This window comes from Cyclopterus lumpus, chromosome 15 (assembly GCF_009769545.1).
Source record: "Cyclopterus lumpus isolate fCycLum1 chromosome 15, fCycLum1.pri, whole genome shotgun sequence".
In the NCBI taxonomy this organism is placed as follows: Eukaryota; Metazoa; Chordata; class Actinopteri; order Perciformes; family Cyclopteridae; genus Cyclopterus; species Cyclopterus lumpus.
In genome coordinates this window covers 8,567,101-8,592,644 of record NC_046980.1, presented here as the reverse complement: position 1 = coordinate 8,592,644, position 25,544 = coordinate 8,567,101, and the positions used below count along the sequence as shown (strand labels likewise).

Here is a 25,544-nt window from a genome sequence, read left to right as displayed (position 1 = left end):
TCAAACCCAAGTCAGAGAAGAATATTTGTCAGTAAACGACACTGGGCCTGTGTTCATTTAAATGTAATAAAAAATATGTCTAGTGGGCTACTTGGATGTTTCTCTTTGTAGAGTCGGGATTGTTTTAAGTTGCAGCCAAATAAACAAACACAGTTTAGTTGTTCTTTGTTTCTTGGAGCAATATCAATTCAAGCTATTCTGTCAGTGTGTGACTATAATTTACTTATGTTTCCATGGGTATATCTATTAATTGTACCACTCTGTGTTAATGTGTGCATACTCGTTATTTACTACTGTTCTACTCTTCATTGGCAACCCATCCCCATACCTGCCGGTTTAGGTCCATTTCTCTTCTGTCATTACATGCTTCCAATAGGAAGAATCCTCTAATCTTATAACATCTATACACTGATCATGCTTGTGCATCTCATTCAAAAAATTCAGGCTGAATTAACTCAATTACAAAAAAGTATCTCCAAGACATTAAAGGCCAATCATTCCCTTCATTTAAATGAGGACAAAACAGAGATCCTACTCTTTACCCTTCACACACACCCTCATGCCAGCCATACCCCTTTAGTTGTTCAGCAACGTCATCACCGCCTATGTCAGACCACATGTTAAGAAAGTGGGTGTTATATTTGATGGTGATCAAAAGATCTGGGATCAAAACAGGCTGGTAAATTCCTTTGTCAGGTCCAGCTTCTTCCAACTCAGAAACATCTCCAACATTTGGCATTTCCTATATCACCATAGAGAGAGTCATTAATGCACTAATATCATCCAGGCTGGACAGCTGTCACATCCTCTAATAATACTTTATTTTCATGTCAACATCTATATAGACTGTTTGCTTTTCCAGTGCGATATAAATGACATAAAATTCAACTTCAACTTCACAGGACACTTGAATGTTCCGATAATAGTCATGCGCAGACTGCCTCGTTAGTCATCTATCTCCCCTCCTGTTGGATTGAATTCAGTTCATTTGAACCCATATTGCTGCATGCATGGCAGACTGTCTAACCGTTGCTGCCTATTCATATATATCACTCTTACACTCCTTTAGACGTTTTGTTTTGTTATAGTGACGGGCAGGCTAAGACAATGTATGAGTCTTGCGCAAGCAGCCTACTGCTTTAATCAAGGCTCACCACGGAGAGGTCTCCCAAGCAGTGCACCCTGCTGGTGCAGTGTGGCGCTCTTATTATTACCATCCATCAACCGGTTCAGACTGGACGGCAATAGGTTCACAGAGAGAAGTATAGCCTCCACCCAGCCCCCCATCGTCAGCACACGTGCCCCCAAGTATCACCTATCAGGCCGAAGTATATTTAGATAAGTTAATTTAGTTGTGTACATGATTTGTTGTTGTTGTTGCAATTATTAATGTAACTGTTCAATTACTTTGCGAGGCGCTGTATAAAAATAATGTCAAATAATTGTGTGTGCCTCCTTTCTGACTTTTCAATGACTTAAGATTCAAAGATATATTGCAGAGAAATCAAGAAGTACATAACAAGCTTTTGGCCACAGCCGCCGCCGCATCACAGTGTGAGCCGGCGGAAGGACTATGTGCTCTTCTGGTGGCGGTGCGCTCCAGGCGCGCTCCAGGAAGCAGCGCTTTGACTCCTGTAGCTGCGTTCAGAGCTGCTGCTGCTGCTGCTGCTGCTGGACCAGCAAAAACAGCTTTGAACCGGTTTTCTTTCGCGAGCTCCAAAGCAGAAAGAAACGGATGCATGATGCGCATTGTTGAAGCGGAGCGCTATCTTGACACACACGGCTGTGAGAGATCTCCGCTCGGCGACCATCTGCGTATACGGCGCCGTGTCGTTTGTGTCATTTGTAGTGATTTTTTGTAAGAAGGGATTTTAATAAGGAAACCCCTCCTACATGGAAAGTTCCCGTAGAGCGCGCAGCTCTGCAGGGTCCTGCTGCTGTTTTTATAGATGCTGAGGTGAGTGTCGCATGGGTTTCTAACACAAAATAATAATAACAAGCACAATCTGCCCGTGTTTATATTGAACGAATTAGATATCATGAGGAAATACGGGTATGGGTGTTGGTGAATAAAGAAGATCATTTTAATTAGACGTGTGTCATTTTCTTCAGGATATTACATGTCTTTTAATGTGAATAAACAAAGTAGACTATTTACTGTCAACATGCTGTACGCAAACACATCTGAAATGCTCGAGGAGCGGTGCACCAACTCCCCGATAAGAAGCCGCATTGTAAACAACGCGCGACCGAAGGGAGTTAAGTCTGCCGCATTGATGATGTATAAAGTTGCTCTGGGCTACACATTATTTATGAAAGGGGTCTGAAAAACTTAGGCCAGCATAGGAAACAGCAGGCCTCTCCCATGTATTAAAGGATCATAAGGGGGGGGGCACAAAGCAGTGCAAGGTTTCGTTACTTTCCCCACCTCCGAGGTGTGGTTAAATAGAGACGGGAACAAAAAGGGCAGTTGCCTCCGGGTAAGTTACAGTCAGTCTGTGTTCAGGACCTCTCACAGGTGGCCTGCCTGTTGGTCCAGGCCAAGTGCTACAGCAGCCTTCCCTGCATGAAGGCTTTAAGTAAGTGTATATTTAGGAAGCTATCATAGGTCCAGTTTAAAAAATAATGTTTTATAACTAACATGTCTTGTGCTGATCATTACATTATTGTGCTGTCAAACTTACGACCGTCTATGTTTTGTCATTCCCAGGAAACCCCTTCTCTGTCAAAGCTGTAGCGGATCCCAGAGGGCAGCAGTAGCATCAGCACCATGGCTCCATCTACCGAGGTGCTGGACGGCGGCTGGGGATGGGTGATTGTTGTGGCCTCCTTCATGGCCCAGCTCCTGGCCTATGGATCACCCCAGTCGGTGGGCGTGCTGTACCCTGAGTGGCTGCATGCCTTCCAGGAGGGCAAAGGCATGACGGCCTGGGTGGGCTCCCTTGTGGCTGGAGTGGGACTGATAGCCAGTGAGTAGCACACACTGTTATAATCCTCAACATGGGTCTACATAGGGGTCAAAGAACAAAAAAGATTGCATTTGATTTAGTTCAACGAGGGTGCGGAAATAGCTGTCAAGTTTTACAGTCATGTTCAAGCGTCTTTTTAGAGAGATAGATGCAATTAGTCAAACCTTTTTGCAAGTTCCCCCCATATAGTGGTAGTTATATACTTTAGTAAGAAATTGGTGCTTTTGCATTGCACATCATTATAGGCAATATATCAGCTGACCTGTGATTTAGGCGAAGTTACTATCTGCTTGTCTTTAGTGCTGAAAGTACAGCACTAAACACTCAACTTTACAACGATCTTCCTGCCATTTACATTTCAGTCATTGTACCACATGATGCCATGCCACTGATAACAAAGCAAACACAATAACAAAGCAAACACAATGCTTGTTCAAAGTCTGGGCAATGCGTACATGCCATGTAAAGAGGAATGCATCATCAAGGAATATGTTTACTATAGCTCCAGGTATTAAAGAGTTCTCCTTGCTGTCATGTTTCTACCGGATGGAGAGAAACGTCAATGCCGGGACTGAGATGGCCACTTTGTGGCTCCCTGAGCAGAGTTGCTGCTATTGATTTTCTAGAAGTGCAAAGCAAGTGCAAGTCATCCATGCTATGAATGTAGGATGATCACTTAGCCCTTAAGCTGCCCAAGAGGGATGGACATAAAGACAGATTGAGAGACAGACAGGGATGAAACTCAGAGACTTAACAAATACTGTATTTGTTGAGCAAGCTTGTAAGTAGATGCCTACTTGATACAGAAAAAAGAAAATAGCTAAATGTAAATCAGTGGTCAAATCTGGCGTGTGAACAAACAAACCTTTCAGGAATGTCTGGAAATGATTATAAAGGTACGCTCCAAGACTGTTGAGCAGACAGGATCGCCAGCCTGGTTTCTTGCGGTCCTCTTTCTCAAGTAGGTGAAAATCATGACTGGACTAATCTGGCCTCAGGCCCAGTCAAGTCCTCGACACATGTCCCAGCTGTCAGACAGCTGCAGCACTGCAGGTTCTGTTGCACTTCGCCTGGTTAGAGGGAAGGACGCTTTGGATTTCACACAATGAATGATCTGATTTGTTATCCCGAATACAAGACAAGCAAAACAATATCATCACTCTCCCTTATTCCCTGATTATTTGTGTTCCCCTTTTTGTATCTATACTCTTCTCCCTCAGGTCCTATCTGCAGTGCCTGTGTGGACAACTTTGGGGCTCGTCCTGTGACAATCTTCAGTGGCATAATGGTGGCGGGTGGCCTGATGCTCAGTGCCTTTGCTCCAAATGTCCAGTTCCTCATGTTTTCCTATGGGATCGTGGTTGGTAAGGAAACACTTCATGATAACCTGGGGGGTGGGGGGCATCTACCTGTGTGTTTTAGGCTACTCTAGCAGAGACATTGTGGCAAAGTTAAGGCAAACAGACTTGGGTCTGGTCAGTGTGAGAACAAACAAGTGTTTGATGTCTCTTTGGTCATGGTGTCAACTGAGTTTCTTATCCCTTTACAATCTAGTACCTCATTACAAATTGTATAATGATTTTAAAGAAGCAGGGGCCCATGCAATGTTCAACTCTTATGCAACAGCAGAGGCAGACGTTATCCTACATTACCAGTGTAATTCGTACCATTTCCACAACAAGTATGTAGAATCACACTGAAATAACCCGTTGAGTATTGCACCATTGGTTTATATGTTTTAGGGATGGTGGCAGAAAAAAAAGGATATTCTGGCTTAGCCCGATCCCCATGTGACCCTGTATTGCCCATACCGACTCACCAGTGTGCATCCGTGGGCCCAATACCATCTGTTATCGTGCATTAAGTGACAGCTCAGCCATGCTTAATCCTGGCGAACCCCTCACAGTCTGCCTTTCTCACAGGCATCGCTGGCGAGGGGATGCCATGCATATTTGAAGACAGTTATTTATATTTAGAGTTGCCCTTAGATGATGTAAGTGGCTGTCCATCCACATGCAGCTTGTTTACTGCTCACCATATGCTTCTTTTATGTTTTGCTATTTGCATTGCGTAAGACAACCTATGCACAGTACACTCTGAACTTTACAATTTGTATACATTGTAAATACATATTACGAAGGATTTCCTGAGTTCGTCCGCTGAAATACACAATGCACAATGTTGTTGTGCAAAGTAGTGGACTAATATACATACTTCTTAGAATTTGAAAGAAATGCAAGTGGCCTTTATACAACACATTTTCCTGACATGCACTGTGCAATTGAATTCCCATTGTTGTGTTTTTGTTGTGAAAGTAAAAAGCTTTTGCCCCTTCCAGCTGAGTTAATACAAATTATTCTTCCCGTGTCTGTCTTTTTCCTCTCTCCAACATAGGCCTGGGTTGTGGTCTAGTCTACGCAGCCACGTTAACAATCACCTGTCAGTATTTTGACAAGAGACGTGGCCTTGCCCTCGGCATTGTCACCACAGGTACTGCCCCTCTGCCCTGCGCTCACGCTTCATGCTCACTGCTTTCCTTTATGAGCTGTTGGGAGCCTTTGGATGCTGAGGTAATAATCTGTAGTGTAGCAAAGGCAAAGTCTTCTCTTAGGTAGGTAAGTCGACTTGTGAACAGTTATTGGGTCTGAGAATCAAAACTATGATGATAATAATTCCAAAAAGTTAACAGTGTACTTTAAAGCTGGAGTAGACATAATAGCCTTCAATTGGGAGCACCCACAGTTTACCTTTAACGTTTAAAAGTCCATCATTAAAGTCTGGATATTAGTAATTTAACATCCTATGAAAACCTTGTTCCTGCTGACCTCCAATGGTTTAACCTCGCTGTAGTGATGTAGAAGTGCACTCAAGGGTGTGTCGGTACACTCTGACATCATTGTTTTGTTCTGGTCAGATGTGAAACAGACTTGAAACTTTCAACCAGGTGGTTGATTTTCATCCTGGTTACTAGAATTATTAAAGCCACCATGTACAGTCAAATCTGAACATTTCTGGCTTTGCTCCCTCCCAGTATAAAAAAAAACATACATACAACCTGTGAACACAGAGATGAATGAGCTAAATGATCATATCGACTGCACTGGTTTCAAATCATGATGGTCAAACAGACTCATGCCAGAAGTTGAAAAGTGCTTTCACTAACTTCTACAGAAAGTGACTTTAATTTGTATTATTCGATCTGTCCTTTTCTTACACGAACACTGACTTTCTATCTACGTCTGCTCACCCAGGCACAAGTGTTGGAGCGTTCATCTATGCCACCGCTCAGAACGAGCTGATCGTATTGTTCGGCCTGGATGGCTGCCTGCTAATCATCGGAGCGATAGCACTGAACCTCATGGCCTGCGCAGGTTTCATGAGGCCCCTTAACATGCCGGGGTACTACCTCAAACAGAAGGCCGCCCTGGAGCGCAACACAGAGGAGCAGCTTTTCGAGAAGCCTCCGTTGGATGACCTGAAGATCACAGCAGGTTCCACCTCAACCACTGCAGAGAAAACTCTGACGGTGAAGGAGTTGCTCATCACCATTGATGCCAAAGACAAGGCCGTTCAGACAGAGAAGAAGAAAGGGGGCTTCCTGGATGGGTTGACCATCATGAAAGTCATCAAGACTAAGCAGCAGGCTTACTGCAAGTACATGCACTCCATGTACGAGATCCTTCAGGACCAAGCCATGGTGACCTTCTGTATTGCTATCTTCCTGTTCAGCCTTGGGGCGTTCCCTCCTGTGCTCTTTATAGAGGATGTGGCGCAGACTGAAGGACTCATTGAAGAAGTTAGTGTCATCCCTCTGGTATCAATCAGTGCCATTGCCTCTTGTGTGGGTAAACTAGTGCTGGGTATGCTGGTGGACATCAAGTGGATTAACGGCATCCATCTGTATGCCTTCACGATGTTTGCTGCAGGTGTGGCACTGCTCCTTATCCCGAGCACTAAAACGTATCTGGGACTGCAGATCCTGTCTGTCGTCTTGGGTTTCTTCTCTGGAAACTGGTCTCTCACCTCCTACATCACCACTACGATTGTCGGCTTGGACAGACTGACACAAGCCCACGGCATCCTCATGTTCTTCGGGGGATTTGGGATCATGCTCGGACCCCCGGTTGTCGGTAGGAGAGCTTTTCTTTATCTTGCTACACATGTAATTATTGGTGAGATACAAGCGGAACATATATTTCAACTATTTTGTTGCTGGGATAAACCCTGTCGTAAGGTCATGAGAACAGAATGTTAAATCAGGCAGAGCAAAGAACAGAACAGGGAATGTTGACTTCAATAAGGAACTGGCTTGTCATTATTTAGCTGACTGCTGAATAAGCCAGGAATTCCTGCTGACTCTGCTCACATGTTTTTCTCATCTGTTTCCAGGGTGGTTCTTTGACTGGACACAGTCATATGACTTGGCTTTCTACTTTAGTGGGGGCTGTGTGGAGTTGGGAGCATTCATTCTCTTTCTGCTCAACCTTCCCTGCTGGAACAGGAAGCACTCGCAGAACGAGAGACCAGATGTCCACTACACCAGCAACTGTGACAAAGTTGCCTCTGTAGCCTGAATATAAGCAACGTTCAGAAGGACTCCAATCGTTCCCCTACCTCCCAGCAACTGTCCTCTTATAGACTACATACAAACCTTCTGGGAGGAATTTTCTTTCTTTGACTTTACAGGAATGTTCTCCTCACTTTTGCTGCCAGGTTCTAATATACCAAAATACTTGCCAGAGGTTTTGAAATACAGGCCTTTTCCCTCTGTACTTTGCCTGCATTTCTCTGGTTCAAACCATATACTGCAGATCGTTTTAAAGGTTTGTCTCTTATGCCTGTGTTGATTTTTATTATATATTATTGCCTCATTTTACGAGGTCAACTGAACAATATTGTTCAACTCCCAAATTCAATATTGTGTTCATGTAAACACAGGTTTTCACTTTTACTGTAGCTCTGAAAAAACGTTTATAATACCTGGGAGAAAAACGTTGAGTGTTAATTTAACATAACAAAATTAGAAACCACTCTGCAAATGCACAATTATCTCCCAGGAATCTTACTGGAACGGGGGAGGGAGCGCTTTTTGATAACTGTTATTATAGCAACACATTTCTATTTGGTATTTTGTTTTTTTATGTATATCTTAATTACACTATGATTTATCTTTCCAAAGCATAAATGATAGTCAATGCCTGTCAGCACATAATGCCTGTTGGAACAATACAAAAGCCTTGCTTTATAGATAATTTTTGAGTTCCACAAACCTCCTGTTTCTACATCAGACGGAGACCTTTTGAATAAGTTATGCTGATTCAAAAAGATGTAAAAATACTGAAGAGATCCTACTATATTGTTAACCTTAACAGCATGTTGATTCTCTTTGTGGCATGATCATCATGACCTCTGCTGGCATTGCTTTGACTTTACCATTAATGTTGTGTGTGGTATATATTTATGTTTACGTTGTGTGTGTATTTTGTCTGCACACACATGTTCGCATACGTGCACAGGCTTGAGTGTATGCATTGTTTGATACACTTTTGTGTTAGCACTAGTTTTGTAAAATCCTATGTACACAACCGGCCATGGAGCTGTCTAAACTGTTTTTGTTTGAGTTGTAAGTTGATTATTGTGATCATAATGGTAATCAATACATTGCAATAGGCTTTTAGTATCACTTGAATGTTGTTAAATGCACCACAACAAATGTATTTTTGATAGTTTCAGGCATCAGGGTAAATCTCGGACAATAGAGTGTGCTTATTGTATTTGTAGAAGTATTCACATGGTGCAGATGAGGTACAATTAGTACTGACCTAGAAGAGACATATGTTTGTCTGTCACCTCTTAGCCATTCTTATTTTGTATGCCAGTATTACAATATGTATGTATGTATGTTGTTGTTTTACTATCAGTTTATTTAAAAAGTGCCAATAAAAGATATTTGGATTAATGACACTGAGTGTCAAGGTGTGTGACGTATGCATCATGGATAGATGGAAGTTAACGGTAAATATACCCTTGGGGCCGTGTGTGTGTGAGCCGCACTGTTGGCAAAGCTCCCAAGAAAACATTACAAAAAAGACACTTCTCGACCCTTTTCTCTTCCACTTTAGTTCCTCTTCTAACACGAAAGCTAGCTGTCAAACTGCTCAACAATGTCTGCTGCTTTATCCTTCTCCTGGCAACCTCCACACGAGCCACCATGGTTACGACCAGTGTGTCACGTGACCAGCAACATAAACAACCAACGGTGGACGCTCGCCCTCCTCCGAGCCCAAAACGGTGGGATGTGAGGGGCCATGGCGCGTCGGACTTTCCGCGAGTGTTTCGTCGTGTCGAGGAGGGGGAAATACTTCAACAGTTGAAAAAATACCGGAGAGTTTTCCCGTGAGCTGGAAAAAAAATGGGAGCAAGTGCTTCATTGTCGCTCTGTGTAAGTTATCTTATATTCCGTTCCTCGGGGGGTCGTGTGGGCCGGTTCAAGTTCGGCGTGAGAGTCAGAGCACCGCGTTCACAGTTTAATCATCACTGTTGTTGTGGCATCTGTAGCATCTGTGGCTCTGTTCGTCACATGTTGCCCCGGCTGGTCAGTTGAATGTTTTTATTTTACACGTATACACGTTTTTATTGATGAAATATGCCATTGTTTCCTCACTTATTGCTAATCGACTCACGATTTCACATCAACACATGGATCGAGTCACGAAGTGGACACTTCTAAATCTCAAATGGGTTGTTTGGTATTAATTACTTTTATGTATGAGTCAAGCGGAATTGTCCTCTTCTTTCCATGCAGAGTGACCCGTCCTCAGTGAGAATCCTGAGGCCAGGTGCTAAGGTCAGTCCAGAACCAATTGTTCCCACCCTGGTTTCAGAGCCTGAACTGTCCGCCAGGTGTGTGTTTGGTGTTACCGTTGAAACACTGAGAGAGCAAGGGCAGATGGTTTGTGGAATACCCTTCGTGCTCAGAGACATGGTGGAGTTCCTCGATAAGAATGGTAATTGAAGCACATCCTGCTCTTCTTTCATTCACTTTTATCACATCCCTTACTTGCTCTCTCAATGCAAAAACAATTCTCAAACATGACGTGTGTGTGTACTGACTGATTCTTCTGGTTTCTTATGACAGGAATGCACCACAGAGGTCTGTTCCGCCTGTGTGGGTCGGTGGTGCGGACCAGGAAGCTGAGGCAGAGATGGGACCATGGAGAACTGGTGGACTTGGAGCACGAGGGAGATGTCTCCACTGTGGCCTCGCTCCTCAAACTCTTCCTTCGGGAAATGCCCATCCCCATAGTTCCCGAACCCCGGCGCAAACAGCTCGTTCTGAGCCTCACAGGTACTAGGAAACCGTGTTCGACTGGCATTATTGGGGTAATTCAAGAATTCAATAATCACATGCAGCTGGCGTGATTAAATTAATGCTGTTATTGGTCTTTAGATTTGAGCAAGTAATAGAAGATCAGGCGAATGGTGGGTTTGTCTAACCGCCCAGTGCTAACAGAAGTAACCAGTGCACGCACTGCTGTACCTCACCGCCACTCAGCCGATGCTCAGAGGGCAAATAGCTTGGTGGGTTTACCTTTTTGTTTCGGCTCGATTATGTGAAGTGTATTACTGATGCCTTCGAGGTCATTGCGAGTCTGTTTGAGGACGCGTGGACTGGTAATAACAGTGGCCGTTGCCAATACACCTGTCGCTGATCTTTGAAATGAATCAATAATAATGAAGTTGTAGACACAAATGCTCTATTGTTATCTACTTTATGGTTTAAGATGTTCTAAACGTAAATATCCCTAAAATATGGCTCGGGTCAAATGATCGAAACCACTTGTGGGATGAATGTTATTCTTGTAACAGTGTGGCAGTGTCTGCATTTCCTTCTCTCACACTTCATCTTCTATGATGGGGAACAAGTTAGTTTGAAGTAGAAGTGTGAACACACAAAGGTAAAGGGTCTACAGCAGTTTGTACATCCTTGAGAATAAATTAATCTCAATCACCTTCTGTGCTCAATGTTTTCTCCTCTAAGTAAAGTAGCAATAGACATCACCAGGGCTTCAAGCATTACTTAATGTAATGATTATGCTCTGAGTAACAAATTGATTATTTACTCGGAAAATTGCAACAACTATTAACAAATTTCCATCTCAAATGACTAGATTTAGGTTTGAATATTGTTAAGTATTGTTTATTTTGTGTTTGTATGATAATTGTTCATACTTTTTACATACATACATAACATTTGGTCTCCCCATCCGTAGCAATTTAGGAGCAGTGGGCGTGTGGTTCTCTTTTATTTTTTTTGCTTATATTCTTCAATTGTATGCACTGTTGAGGCATAAAAGAGTGTGTTAAGATACTATGTAATATGAATCTGAGGACGACTAGTGATTTGAAGTGCATTTTAATAAATGCTGTTTTGATGTTTTTGCTCATTTTTAGGATATGCAGATGAGGCCGAGATGAACCAGTCTCTGAGAGAAAACCTTTGCCTTCTCCCTGATGAAAACATCATTATTTTGTCTTACCTCATCCACTTCCTATCTAGAGTGGCTGCTCACAGCCAATCAAATCACATGCCTGTGAAAAGTCTGGCAACCATCTTTGGGCCTTGTATATTTCAGTAAGTTGTTGTTGTTGACACCACATTTAAATCCACTCCAGAACAGTACTGGGACACCAGATTCCCACCATCAAATCCGCACAGCATGGGTCGACTTAACTCGCATTAAGCTTCAGCAGACAGTTGGTGTACTTGTCTTTTACGACAGTAAAGCTTGTCTTTGTCACATCCAGATGTAAAAAAAAAAAAAAAACTACAAAAGCTAAATTTTTCCACAGCTTCACCACTATGTTGGGGTGGAGTCAGATGTGTCCAGGAAATGGGTGTGGATTGTAACTGATAACAAGGAGGATGGCACACGAGAAGACAGACCGGTACAACAAGAGGTCATCAGGATACTGTCGGTTGCTCCTCCCCTCCTGTTTACAGAACGCGGCTATCACTGTAAACAAGCACAATCCCTAGGCAGTCACACTTATTATTAGACTTGTATTGTTTCAGTTATTGCCACAGAGGAAAGGATGTGTTTTATTCAATCAACAACCTTTCAGCTCTTCCCCCATCCCTTGATCTCCCAGTCTCATCTATGCCAGCCTTGTTTTCTCCGACAGTTAACGGCATGCCAGTGGAATGCGGTGTTAGTCACGCTGTTTAGTTCTCCATATGAGAGGAACATGTCAGATGATCATATAGCGAGAGGAGGAAGAGTTGGTTAGGGGGTGTGGTGTTGACAGCAGATGCTTGCCAAATGTCGGGGCCGGTTTTAGGTTGCTGTAGCTGCAGAGAGAGGAAGAATGTACTTTTCTTTCTGGTTATAAAGGCCGTGGAACCATAGCAGAGGAAAAGGAGAACGTTATAATGGTTTCATTTAAAGAATGAATGAGAAATACAAACAATGTCCAGCTGTACAAAGCAACTATTTTGCCCAAAATGTTTTTTAAGCTCCATTTAGGTACATTGTTTGTTCGTTTCATTCTATTCTTTTTCCAATGTTTTAATAATAAGGCTGTCAATATCAAATGAAATGACTTTGTAGGACAGACATTGCAGCACATATTCTTGCAATGCAGCATGTGTGGCAGTTTTTTTTTTTGGCCCCCCGCCCAATAACTAGTCTCAACAGCTTTTTGTCCTTGTACGAATGTGTTATGTAATCCATGTGGCCTTTGCTGTTATTATAGTTGACCTGCCCGCAAAGGAAACACTTTTAATATTCAAATTTTTCACTTTTTCTTCCCTGTTGTTTATGCTCTGTTGACCTTTACCGACCATGCTTATATCGTAGCCTTACAAAACACCACAGTGGACCATATCAACCACAACATGGTATATTTAAAACAAACAGCTGCTGCAGGTTAAACATGTGATGACTATTTTGGTCCGAGGTGGGGCTCACCTCCATATTGGGAATGTGAAGTCAAATGTACCAGGAGCTAGTCACATCTCACAATGTAGAAGTTGCCATTGTCAAAGTGAAGCTGTACAAGCTTTTAGTCGGTGGAACATCTTTTTTTTCTCGAGTGTAGATTTTGATTCACCGAAAGCAGTCTGGCCCACTTCATCTTCGTTCATGTCTGTAGATGCACCCTTCCACTAGATGGAACCCTTTTCTATTATAGTGACACTTAGAGTACCATTTTTGAACATTGCTAAATGTGACATTGTGTTGTTGTTCTTCCCTCTCCTCGTGGTGCAGTGTTCCCTCAGGACCCCGGATGCTGGAGGAGCAGTATGTGAGTAATGCCCTGCTGCTCCATCTTCTGAGGCATCAGAAGGTTCTCTTTCCAACCCATGCCCATGACACAGAGGCCTCCTCAATCACCTCCTCACCCCCTCCTACTCTATCTGCTCTTTCGCACTTTGAGGTAATCCATGTTTTTTTCTCTCCTCTCATCATTGATTGCTTTTCATGGTCTGTATTTTATTTGAAATGTAAAGTTTGGAATTTGAATTATATTCTGACTTGAATATCATTTCTTGCCTGTCATAACATTATTTATAAATATTTTGTGTGTGCGGGGTGTCGGAATATTACACACTTGTAAATGTAAAAGTGTGATTGCTGCGTCAGTGGGCCGTGCAGACAGTAGCTGTCTAATCCTCTGTTGTGGAGTGTGAGTCATCACCATCAGACCCTGGTGCTACTGCTAGTAGCCACAGTAGCTACTGATGAAGCTTATCCACTTATCTGGTGACTGGTCATGTAAAATGAATAATTACATTACTTGGTAGCAATATATTCAGTTGGGAAGTACTGATAGAAATGGCATATACATGTAAATACATTCATGCTCAACATGAAAACAAACATTCAATTGCATTTTCTGTGGTATTGAAAAGCGCCTAAAGCCTCTGGAATGTAATTTGCAGAAACCCTGTATATAGTAAATGCATGAAGACAAAACAACAAAAGCTTTTGAGGTTTTGTTATGGTGTGTGTACATGTGTTTACTTTTTTTGTCCTTGGTAGGTCCGATCCAGCAGCTGTCACTCGGAGCAGAGTGGTGTGGACATTTTGGAGCGAGAGACCACTTCCAGCTCAGCCACCAGTGCTTTGAACCAAACAATATGGATGCAGTCGCAACTCAACAGGTATCTGTAACCTTGTAACTGGACTCCACAGACAGACACACAGACATCTCTAAATAGTCATGTGCTATGTATTTACAAAAGCTTATAAATCTTGTCCTCTGGGGATATTTGGACCTGCATTTCACTCTGTATTCAGCATTTCTTTAGTCAATTGTCAGGTTGATGGTTCTATCATTGGTGATAAGGCTGAGATGTCATCCACAGCTATTTAAGGCCAACCTCTTAAAGTGAGGGAAGTCTGAAAATATGTCAAACTGTGTTGCAAATCTCCCCACAGAAACCATGACACCCAGTACCTTAAGTCAACAGGAACAATGACTGTTGCTTGTTCAGCTCATTTCTGATTGCACATTTTAAAAAAATAGCACCACATTCTTGCTGCTTGAAGGAACGGAGAAATGGGACAATTTCAAATTAGTGCCCCAGTGAGAATCTACATACTAGCTACCATCTGCTTGTGGGGAACTTTTCCCACTCAGCTACTGTGCTCTTAACAAATTGTGAATGTGGGTTACCACAAGGTTGTAGCCATCAAAGTGTATTTATATATTGTCTATTTTTGTCCGCCCCTAGTCAGCATGTGACATGGTGTTCACATGCATTTGCTTATTAATTTCGTGGCTGTCGCCCACGTGACAGTATGTCAGTATAGTTATGCGTCTGGTATCTTAATTTGTGTTTATGTGTGGATGAGAGTTCTGCTTGAAGTTAGCTGTAAAAAGGTCCAACAGATGGCGTGTTTGTGTGCACGCGTGCGGGTCTGTCTTTTACGGCTTCGACGGGGTAACGTGTTGGTGGCCGTCTCAAGTCTTTGCGGTACACCAACAGACCGACCTTCTATTTATTTCCAATCCAGCCACCCACCTGCAAAATGAACCTAACCCTGTTTAACAACACCAGACACTAAGACATTGTCTCCATGTCGTCCTGATTCTAAAGGCTTAAAACATACCTGCTGAGTGCCAAGCTTCAAGTAGACGGTGTCCCGTGCTGGTTTTTTGTGTTCTCACCACATGCGTTGTTTGTTTTTTTTAAGCACTCGCAGGGCAAACAAAATGCCCACAGCTTCCCACTCTCTCATCTGTTTTAGCAGGCAGAATAATCTGCATCATCAGCACCTGATCATCTCTCATTCCCTTCACCTGGTTCTCACTCCCATCTCACCTGCAGCCCGTTCCCTCGTTAGTCACTCACTACTTAGGTCCCCTCACGCGCACTTGTCCTCTGCCAGATTGTCTTGTGTTTTTCCAACCAAGTTCTCCAGCGTTTAGTAGTTTGTTTCTCTGTTCCTGCTGGAAACTCAGTAAAGGATTATTACTTGTTACCTCTGTTTTGTGCTTCCCTGGTCTTCGCTCCATGACAAGCACAGGATTCAGACAAAGCTAGCATGTTTCTCATGGCATGCTCTTAGGTTAAAGCTGGCATTTAAACAAATAGAAATGGGCCATTTTACCGGTTATGGTCTTTTATACATGTCAGACAGGGATTTGTCATTTGGATCTTCTTTCTCCAGAAATGCCAAGCACTTGCATGCTGTTCTGTCTGGTTCTCTCTGGACCTCTGTGCTTCCCACTAACGTCACAGTCCATAATTATACCTACAAAGGGTTTAATTATAAGAAAAAGGACAGAGGGTTTTCTATCTTACAATCCACGTAAGCAATACAATGCATTTCTAAAATTATAGATTTTCAGGTCAAGTCTTGATATGTAGGTCAAGAAGTTTCATAATAGGGTTTATTGATACTCATGAAGAATCTTCCCTTTGTTGTCAGGTCACCGTTTAAACTGGCGTGTTTGAGTGTGAATGTATACACTTATTTGTCCTTTAATGTAAGCTGTCTTGTCTCAGGCGCTTCGACCTATGTTACAGTGCTGGAACTGGAATTGTTGATCCCAAAACGGAGCTGCTCTATGGGAGTTTATATCTGGGTCTGTGAGCGTGTGCACTTGTTCGTGCGTACGCCGGTAATTGAAGGGGCTGTGTGAGCACTCTGCCTCCGGGTGCAACTTGACCATCAAGTACTCCTCATCTGTGCTCTCTTGTCTTTAGTTCTTTTCTGTCCCTCTGAAGTAGCAAGCTGTTCAGTCTTGTAAGTAAATTCGTACACTGAACCGCTGCTTTGAGTGGAGACGTTTTTTATGGTGGTTTAAGGATGTTTTCTTGTCTCGTCTGCTTCAGCATCAGTGGCAATGGCCATGCGTCTGCAGTCCTCAAAGTGGTCTCGGATGCAAAAGAGACATGTAGTTGTTTTAGAGCACATAAAGACATCTGTGGTTTGTGTCTTGGCTTATTCTTTGACAACGTTAGTTTCTTGCCGCTGCTGCACTGACCCGTCTGCTGTAGGTTACAGCTCTGGAGTCATACGCCACTTTAGGCAAGTACGCGACCATTGGGCTGTTTTGGGTTCAGGTCACGAAGCTCCAAAGGGCTTTGTGACTCATGTCATGGTGTAGCATTGGCATGACCTGCTTGATGTCACCTGGTGTGGAGGCCAGCAGTATTCTCAGGGAGTAATAGTTGGATATTCCAGACTTAACTTGTGTTTGTCGTGTGATAAGCAGATTGATGCGCTTAAAATGTGTTGTTAGATTGTACATATATTGCATTCCTGCTAACATAACATTGATCTATCTTAGTTTCTAAATATTTGATCAATATTCTACAGATTTGGTTGGAATTTGTGTTCTTTCTTTAGAGCGCTTTCATTTCCTTCTCTCACCTCCTCCTGTGTGTGCACTCCTCTCTCTCTCTCTCTCTCTCTTTTCTGTGTCTCTCCCTAGCCCTGACACACTGGTGCGGGGTTGTGAATCCACCTCTGACGTCAGCGCTGACATTCAGAAGCTGATTCCAGACCAGGAGGCTCGGGAGGAGAGCCGTGACAGTACAGAGGCAGGTTGTGTGCTCTCCGGCTCCACTGACCCGGGGCCAGAGCAACGCTCACTCCAGAGCATCCCACCCCAAAGCTTCGGGGGAGAGCCCCCGGAGTTGCAGTGTACCACACAAGGGTGAGCGCTTCTTCCGCTTGTCGCTCCTTTTTTCACACACAGGTGATTAATCATTTGACAAGGTGACAGCTGTTCACATTTTTAGCAGATAAGACACTCCTTTACCCCTTTACTTCATTCTCAAGACTCAAACGTACAATACATTTCCATTAATACAACAATTAGGAGTTGTGTAGCTCCTCTACATTTCAATGACTGTTTATTTATCAACAGGGTCTTTGCGCATTACATGATGCCACCGTTCACCTCCCCCGCATTGGAGACAGAGGAGGAAGTGGTAAAGAACAGGAGGAAACCTTCCTCACCCATTGAAGACGACTGTTCAACGGTGTGCATTGTGGTTTCCTTTCTTTCTTTCTCTCCCTTTCCCAGGCCCATTAAACTAGCTCCATCTTTCAGCACTCAACATCTCCCGCAGTGAATATCATCGAGCAACAACAGTTTTTTACGATCTTACAAGTTTATATTTAAACTAGAATGTGGTACATTAAATAAGTACAACAGTACAGTCACCTGCTGCCTCTGCACATGTATGTAGTGTTGAATTATGAAACAAAGCACAATAATGCTTTTAATGTTTAAAGTGGAACATCTTTAAGCTCAGCATGTGATTGGAACTAAATTTGTTCTTCAGGTTTCTGCAGCTGCTGGACAGAAACCATCAGTTTCAGACTGCTGCATAGCGAATGAATCACAGAACAACAACCGAACACAGACTCGGCACAAGGAGAGGTGAGAGGAACATTTCTCCACAAAGACATTTATTTGCAGTCCTGTTTTCCTCCTTTTGTTTCTGCGTTGTATTGGTTTTATAGAAGCAACCATTGGTTCATTGGTCTTGACAGATAACGTCCAAGTGGAATACAAATCCTTCATTTTGCATTTTCTTCAATCAGCTATTTGAATTTAAAAAAGAACAATTTCCCGTCAAAGAGAACAACCACCAACCAAAGGGGCTGCGTTAGTAATTTTGTGGCAGTTCAAATGTATCAGAATTAATTTGATCTAATTCCTTTGGATGCTCTGTGGCTCTCAGTTCAGCTCATCTCTCAGCCCAGTCAGATGAGAAGTAGGTTATCGGGGCAGTGCTGGGCTCACAGTCATGGTTTTGAAAAGATTCCAGTCCGGCTAACATTGACTTGCCACAGTGGCTTATGTGGAGCCACCCAACTAGCTGGATGAGGTCGACCCTAGCATGGCCGCACGCTGAGTTTTTGTGTGCGCTGCTTCCACGGAGCCACAGGGCAGGTCTTCTCAATTATGCCTCATTAGTTTCGGACATGAATAAGCCATAACTTTAATGACTGTGTGGCCTCAAAGTGACAGAAAGCGCTGGGAAGTCCTGCCTCTGAACAGATTTGATACAGTATCGATTATGAATACAGACAGAGCACAATGGTTATTAAAGTTTGTGAACCACGGGGAGAAAATGCTCTTTATTTGAATGCAATTTGATCGTATTTGCCTGTTGTCGACAGTCTTTTGTTTTTCAGCTTGCTGTGCTGCAAAGTGTACAAGACAGAAGCCACGACCACAGCGTCTGAGAAGGTAAACACATCTCAATCATTTCCACTGGCGTCTATTTACATTTGTCCATTCTCTGAAAGCCAGGTCTGAGAGTTTGTAGCCATCGGCTTGTGAGCTAGCAAATTGGAATGCACTAATGCACACAAAGAGCACACTGAAAGAGCCTTCGAGTTCCCCTCGGGTTTCAGATTAAAAGAAAAGTTTCAAGTGGAGATGGATACTTGGTTAGATTTACAGCACAGACGGAGGAAAACGGGCTGATGTTAAACTGTTGTGTTGCTAGTTTTAATTGACGCCATAACCAGATTAACCCGGAATACAAAATACAATCAGGATTCCCTTTTTAGTTTTTAGGGTCACACAGCTGTATGAAACAATGATTTGAGTCATCAAAATGAGTCAAACTTTAAAATATATTGGTGTGTATATATATATATATATATATATATATATATATATATATATATTGGATTATAGTTGGAGAAACACTTTTTAACTGTTGATGATGCAATAACTTGACCTGCTGACTAGAAATTATGAAAGGATGTGTCTCTGCATGTGTCACTGTAACCTCCATGTTTGCGTGTTCATGGGGGTGTGTGTGCCCACGCTGGCCTGTGTCGGTAAGTGGGCTTTGGGAATGAGACTTCATCGGTTCCTTCAGTGGAGACGGAGGAGGTTGTAGTGGTTCTTCTGACAGACTCCGTGATTGCAGAGGCAGGAACAATAGCCATGACGCAGGTTCTCCTTCCCCGCAGTCTTTTTAGGTACACACATTAACACTTTGTTTAGGTTGAGGGTATCTATGACAACAGGACAGGTAATACTTCCAGTAATGTGTGTGTGTGTGTGTGTACCTGTGAGCTTATTTGCCCGTGGGTGTTTAGCTTCAGTAATAGCAGCCTCACTTCTTCCCCCTCCCTCCCTTCCATCCTTCCACCTCCTCTATGTGACGCACAAAGCAGTAATTCATTATTTTATTGTTTTTGTGAATGAACACCCGAGGAGGGTGGGAAAGGAGAAGCTGAGCCCATATCTGCTGCTGCTGCTGATGATGATGCAGGGAATGATGTCAGAGCACCTAAATGAATAAAACAAAATCTGCATTGTAATCCAACGTTTCAACCCTCAGAATGTTTTTGGTGCAGTAGTTCTTTTCACTGCATCAAAATTCATTGCATCTACACCCAATATCACACACACGCACGCACACACACACACACACACTCATACAGAGGCAAGCAGTAACGTGACTCCCTGCAGCTCCATCAAGTAGACTCCTTAGCTCAGTCTGACAACGTTGCCATGGAAACGCCTCGTCATGTACAGTGCCTCTCTCCTCCCTTGCGCACACACCCACACCACACGCACCGACATGAGCGGCATTCCCGCCGCCCCCCTTCTCCCGTGCATGTTGAATAATCCATGTGGAGGCTGTTCAGCAGCAGAAGTGCCGGTCAGAAGGGAAGCCATGTGGATTTTGGGGTTCTCTTCGGGGAGCTACAGCAGAGGATCGTCCATCGACTGAAATAGCGCACAACCTCACATGTGCTGCTTGCAATGCCGATTTATATCTGCTTTTGTTCCTCACTTGGATGATCAAAGATTTGCTTCTTGAGAACTTTGTTGCTTGTACTTCAGCCACCCGCGAAAGCAGGCTGCTCATAGAGCTCCATTCGTGGTATTCTGACTAATTTCTTTGTGAGGAGGACGGGGCGACCACTCGTCTCACCTCATCCTGCAACTCTCTGCCGAACCACGCTTCAGCAGCAGAGTATATCTTTTCATCGGAGAGAGTAAAATGGTTTCACAGGACCTCTCGAGATTCCTGAGCAGCATGTGAAACGTTGAAGAATCCCTCCGCACAAACTACGACGTCTTTCGGACTTCTCCTGCCGCTGCCCGTCTGCATCCCTGAAGGCATGTTCTGCTTCTGTTTCCAGAGCCCCTTCTTCAAGCTACACGGCCTGGAGGCCGACTTGGGACCCCTGCCCTCACGGGTAGAGCCGCAAGTTCAGGATAACCTACCTGCCCAGCAACAGCCTCTTTATACTGAAGAGCAGAACCTGTATTTGACCCACAAGCGGCTTCTCCACTCGCCGTCGTCGCCGCCTACTCAGTCTGGTAAGAACATTACAATGAAGTGATGATATTCATATGTTAAATATCTTTATGGGGTTGTAAAAGCCCATTGCCGATTGATTTAATGTATCTACTTTTGTCATAAATGTATTTTGACAAATTATGCCCAAAACATCAAACTCATAACTCTGTCATTCCAAGAAAACACACTTTATTAATAGAATCTAATTCATCATCTGTTTTCATTCGGAGCATCTTCCTAGCTGCTGTAATGTTAAATAGAGTCTTGACAGCGAGCTATGAGCTTCATCATTTCCCAGAGATGGGTGTGTCTTTTTGTTGATGCATTGAGTAACGGCGCTCCATGGCACGATGCTGTTACTGTTGCAGCACAGCACAGCCACCTATGACACTGAGTTGGTACATATATTCAATACTATGTCATATTTATCATAATGTAGATTGTATTTACGCTTTTGTTTTTCCATGTCTTTGTTCTGGCTAAACATTAATAGAAAGTGATTTTTTTTGGATGTTCTTGTAGCTTGAATAGGAAAGGGCTATTTGCCATTCTTTCATTGTCCTTTTTGTCTCCCCTCCCTCTCTTTCTCTTCCTTACTTACCCTCTACCTCCTTTCTCCTTATCTCACATCTCTTATTTTGTGACCGACTGCATGAGTTAATCCTTTTTAATCTGACAGACTCAAATGAGTAATAGTAAAAGCTCTTCAGGATGCCAGTTGATATTTGGTCCTTTCTGTCTATTGCAGTACACATGGAATCCCCTCATTCATCAGAGTCCAGTCCTGTCCTGTCCACTGCATTTCTTTCTGAGGGGACTTCAGGAAATTACCTGCCGAGCCCACCGGGCCCTAAAACCAGCCCACTCCTCTCTCGCTTTACGACGAGTGACTGCCCCATTCCATCGCCTCGCTGCCCCAACCTAAGTCACAGCCTGCGCTACAACCTAGACCCCGATACGGCCCCTTCTCCACCCTGCTCACAGCACATACGCATGTAAGACAGTTGTTTTCTCACTTACTTGGTTTAGGAATAGTGACTCACAGATGTGATAAGAATGATTTATCTTTACTGCTGGGCCTCCAAATGCGACGTGGTTTAAAAACATCACAGTGCTGATGCAACGTGGGGGATTTCTGAATGGCTGCCATGTTCGGTGATAGTTGAATGCACGTTGACGGTCCTCCTTGCATCACGGTACTGTTTGTGTTTCCGTCTTCAGGGCTCGCAGCAGTGTCCACACAGAGTCGCACATGTCCATCTTAGTGCTCAGCAGACACATTCACGCCCTGAAGAAGAGGATCAGGCGCTTTGAGGAGCATTTTGAACAGGAGAAGCACTATAAGGTGAGGGGCGACATCAGAGATGGTTGGTCAGCATGGATTCTGCTGTCATGATTTAATTGAAATAGTAAATAAGTGAGAGAAAGTTCTAAAATGAATCACACTAGAGTGAATTACTCCCTCTGCTGGTACATTGGAAAATTACAGTTTGTGAAACCATACATCCTTGTTCAACTGGTCGAGAGAGGGCTGCTCCTGAACAAAATGATAAACTTAGAACTCACCCAGACCAGGAGACAAAGTACTGAGTGAAGTTACAGATACTAGAGAACAAGTTCTTTCAGTGATGTGAGTTTGTTGTTTTTTTGTCAGCCGGCACATAACGACAAGACGGCACATCCAGAGGTGGCTAAACTGATGAAGGAGCTCATCAAGAGTCGCAAGCAGCTTAAAGGTCAGCTTCAAAACCACGAATACACACTGAGGCACAGGAATTAAGGATTCCACTGGTGGAAGATGTATTTAGATTGCGTGAGAAAAAGTGTAAATACAACAATGTAAAAATACTTCAGTACGTAAAAGTTCTGAAGTATAATCAGCTACGTGTACTTATAGTATCAAAAGTAAAAGTACTCATTCTGAAGAAAATTGCTCCTGTGAAATATGTCCCAACAAGTCAAGATTGTATGTATATAGTATGTTATAAAAATATCACCCAAAGTCAGTTAGAACAAATGTATAAATAATACATAAAACAAATATATCATAAAAATATCATGGTATAATGTGTCATTAAAGATTTTACCAAAAAGTCTTTAAAAATGACATTGTATAGTATACCATAAAATGTTTCCATACTGTCATAGTATAGTAAAATGTTTCATACTACTTTCTGAACTGTTGTTTTTTTCAGAGCTGAAGCTGAGACGATCAGGAGAGGGGGGTCTGAGAGGGCGGGGGGACTTCAACCCATCAGCTGAATCATGCAGTACCAGTACAGGCCAGAGAGAGGCAGCACTTGCAGGGGCTGAGCTGCAGCTACTTAACGACAGCAACACCAAGCCAGATGTGGAGGAAACCGTCAACATGATAACCAACCGACTGAAGGAAAGGCGACGAGAGCTGGGCCTTCCCGACAGTGTTAAGGTGGGTTTTGCCAAAATGCTTTCACTACATTGTAATATAGATTTGGTGGTCCAATTCCCTAAATTATATTGTAAAACATTACCATAATCTATGCAATCAGGCGGTTCACCTGTTAACAGTTTTCACTGTGCATGTACAGGAGATGTCCCATTTCCAGACGACAATGGAGAAGGCCAGTCTACAGAAGTGTTTGCTCTACTTTGAGAATTTGCACGGACGACCGGTGAGACCGGTCTGGACGACCCCCCCCCCCCCTCCTAAGTGTTTTTTATTTTTATTTGATGGCTCCACTTTAATGTTTTAGTTCTCATCTCCTTGTCCTGGTTGGTTTCTGTCGTCAGAGTACCAGGCAGGAGCGGACTCTGATGAAACCGTTCTACGATCGGTACCGTCTTGTCAAGCAGCTGCTGCCTTCCTCTGCTGCTCCGGCAGTCATTACGACCATTGTAAGTAAACATCCGATATAATAATAATAATAATAATAATAGTAATGGAATCTGTAGAACTACGCTAACTGTATTTCACTTGTGTGGATAAAACTGACCGTGACATATAAAAAGTGTCACTCTGTTGTTCTCTAGTGGCCAGATATGAGAGCTACACCCTGTGTGTTTGTGTCTACGTAGGAGGAAGAGGAGAGCTCTGATGAAGAGCATCCTAAACAGCAAAGCCCCAGGATGCATCCAGTACAACTGAAATCCTACAGGTGTGAGTCTTCAGATGAGCCGCTGCTTCTGCCGTCCCTGGAAATGACCGAAACACCTGTGGTGTCCCCGCTGGACGAGGTGAAATCTTTCCAGCCACAGATTATCACCATGGCAACACTACATGAAGCTTCCAGGTACTGTGTATGTGAAGGGGTTGTTGCATCATCAGCTCTATGGTGCGAGTTTCAATTTATTTGACCACTCGGTTAGTTTTTGGGATCAAATAGATACGTAACTTTTGTAGTAAGAGTTGTTTTTGTTGTAAGAGTTGTGGCTAATTTAAATGCACACATTTAAAAGGGAAATTTAAAGGATTTCTTTGATTCTTACTTACAGACCAGAATTGCTGGATCACCTCAGGACAGCACGATTAGAGAAGCGGAGGCTTCACCTAGCGCTCCGAGAGTTTGAGAACCACTTCTACATGCAGATCGGCAGGTAAAGCACGCACACACACACACACACACACACACACACACACACACACTCACAGCACATCCAAACTACTTGTCTTCTGAATTTTATTGTGTCTTTTAATAAACTTGGAACATTTGGTTTCCAACAATGCCTTTTTGAAAAACAATGAAAAAAAAAAACATCCACAAAAGAAATTCCATCATAATGGTACGTTAACGCTAACACAGCACAGAGAGCTCAGGAAAGAGACGAAGAGATAGACGTTTGCTCTGAACTCTACACATCCGTTGTACTGCACATGTTAGTCCTCCAAAGTAAACGCTACATTTAGTTTTTGATTACAATACACACTGTACAAAACTATCCGAGTAAGGCAACATAGGGACTATCAACCAGTAGTGGAAGCTGCTGCAGGTTGTTTGAAACTACTGAAGTGTTGCCTTGTTTGCATCTTTTGTGTCTCTCTTTATTGTTAACAGGGCTTGTCAGAAGGAGGAGCGCGGGCCGATGGCCGAGGAGTACCGTCAGTACAAGAACCTCAAAGCGAAGCTTCGACTCCTCGAGGTCCTGCTCAGTAAACAGGACTCAACCATGACTAGTTGAGTCAACTCACAGTGGGACTTTAATACTTAATAACCAGATTCTTTCGGAAATGATAAAGTCCTGTGGATTCATGCCATGCTTGTGATGTTGATGCACTTTACATAGAAAGTCTTAATGAAATGCTGCGCAACTGCAGTTGTTTGTCCCGAAAAACACATTCTTTGTCATTTATGACACAAACTGTATTTTCTGAAGTACATATGCATGTTAAGGATGATGAGCTGTAACAACTTGTTAATTACATATTAGTAATTTACGGTTACTAAACGTTTTTTTATGGCACTCCGTTACTTGCCTTTTTTGTCCTTGCCATAACACTATTTTTGGACAGCTCTGTCAATAGTTAATGTGAAAACTGCTTCCTTTTTCTTCTTTTTTTTGCTATATCGGCAAAAAAAAGAATCTGTAAGCTTAAATGCAACCAATGAAATAATTGTTTGTGCATGTCAGTTTTTTCGTCCTACATTGTGCTATGATATGCATTAAGAATTTCAGAGTTGATCTAAATTCAATGAACAATGTTCACATTGGAAAATATGAGAATGTTGCCATTCCAGTGCAAGTTCTATATGCTGTCTAATTAGTGTTTATCCCCCATTTTGCCTGTAAGAAGT

The 25,544-nt window shown here is 43.0% G+C and overlaps 2 protein-coding genes across 6 annotated transcripts; both read left to right on the top strand.

Annotated features, from left to right (window-relative positions):
• The first annotated feature begins 1,627 nt into the window (after positions 1–1,627).
• On the top strand, positions 1,628–8,933 carry LOC117744430 (monocarboxylate transporter 9-like). 2 transcript variants are annotated; one of them, XR_004611180.1, is made up of 7 exons: positions 1,649–1,957; positions 2,711–2,969; positions 4,190–4,333; positions 5,364–5,459; positions 6,221–6,765; positions 6,896–7,099; positions 7,359–7,475. XR_004611180.1 is itself a non-coding variant. In XM_034552691.1 (6 exons), exons 2-6 carry the CDS (start codon positions 2,771–2,773, stop codon positions 7,541–7,543), a joined length of 1,503 nt encoding a protein of 500 aa, XP_034408582.1. In that variant the 5' UTR covers positions 1,628–1,957; positions 2,711–2,770; the 3' UTR covers positions 7,544–8,933. The 2 variants fall into 2 exon arrangements, 1 of the variants encoding a protein (XP_034408582.1); XM_034552691.1 differs by having other exon boundaries at positions 1,628–1,957; positions 6,221–7,099; positions 7,359–8,933.
• A 174-nt stretch (positions 8,934–9,107) lies between these two features.
• On the top strand, positions 9,108–24,951 carry LOC117743905 (protein FAM13A-like). 4 transcript variants are annotated; one of them, XM_034551865.1, is made up of 20 exons: positions 9,108–9,411; positions 9,775–9,976; positions 10,108–10,317; positions 11,424–11,604; positions 13,241–13,409; positions 14,015–14,136; positions 16,920–17,144; positions 17,358–17,472; positions 17,779–17,876; positions 18,623–18,692; positions 20,615–20,795; positions 21,524–21,770; positions 21,997–22,120; positions 22,430–22,511; positions 22,971–23,203; positions 23,343–23,426; positions 23,545–23,649; positions 23,830–24,044; positions 24,247–24,348; positions 24,807–24,951. In XM_034551865.1, the coding sequence occupies exons 1-20, from the start codon at positions 9,382–9,384 to the stop codon at positions 24,928–24,930; spliced, it is 2,919 nt and encodes a 972-aa protein (XP_034407756.1). In that variant the 5' UTR covers positions 9,108–9,381; the 3' UTR covers positions 24,931–24,951. The 4 variants fall into 4 exon arrangements, with proteins under 4 accessions (XP_034407756.1, XP_034407757.1, XP_034407759.1 ...); XM_034551866.1 differs by having other exon boundaries at positions 9,109–9,411; positions 18,638–18,692; XM_034551868.1 differs by lacking the exons at positions 9,108–9,411; positions 11,424–11,604 and having other exon boundaries at positions 9,861–9,976.
• Positions 24,952–25,544: the final 593 nt, after the last annotated feature.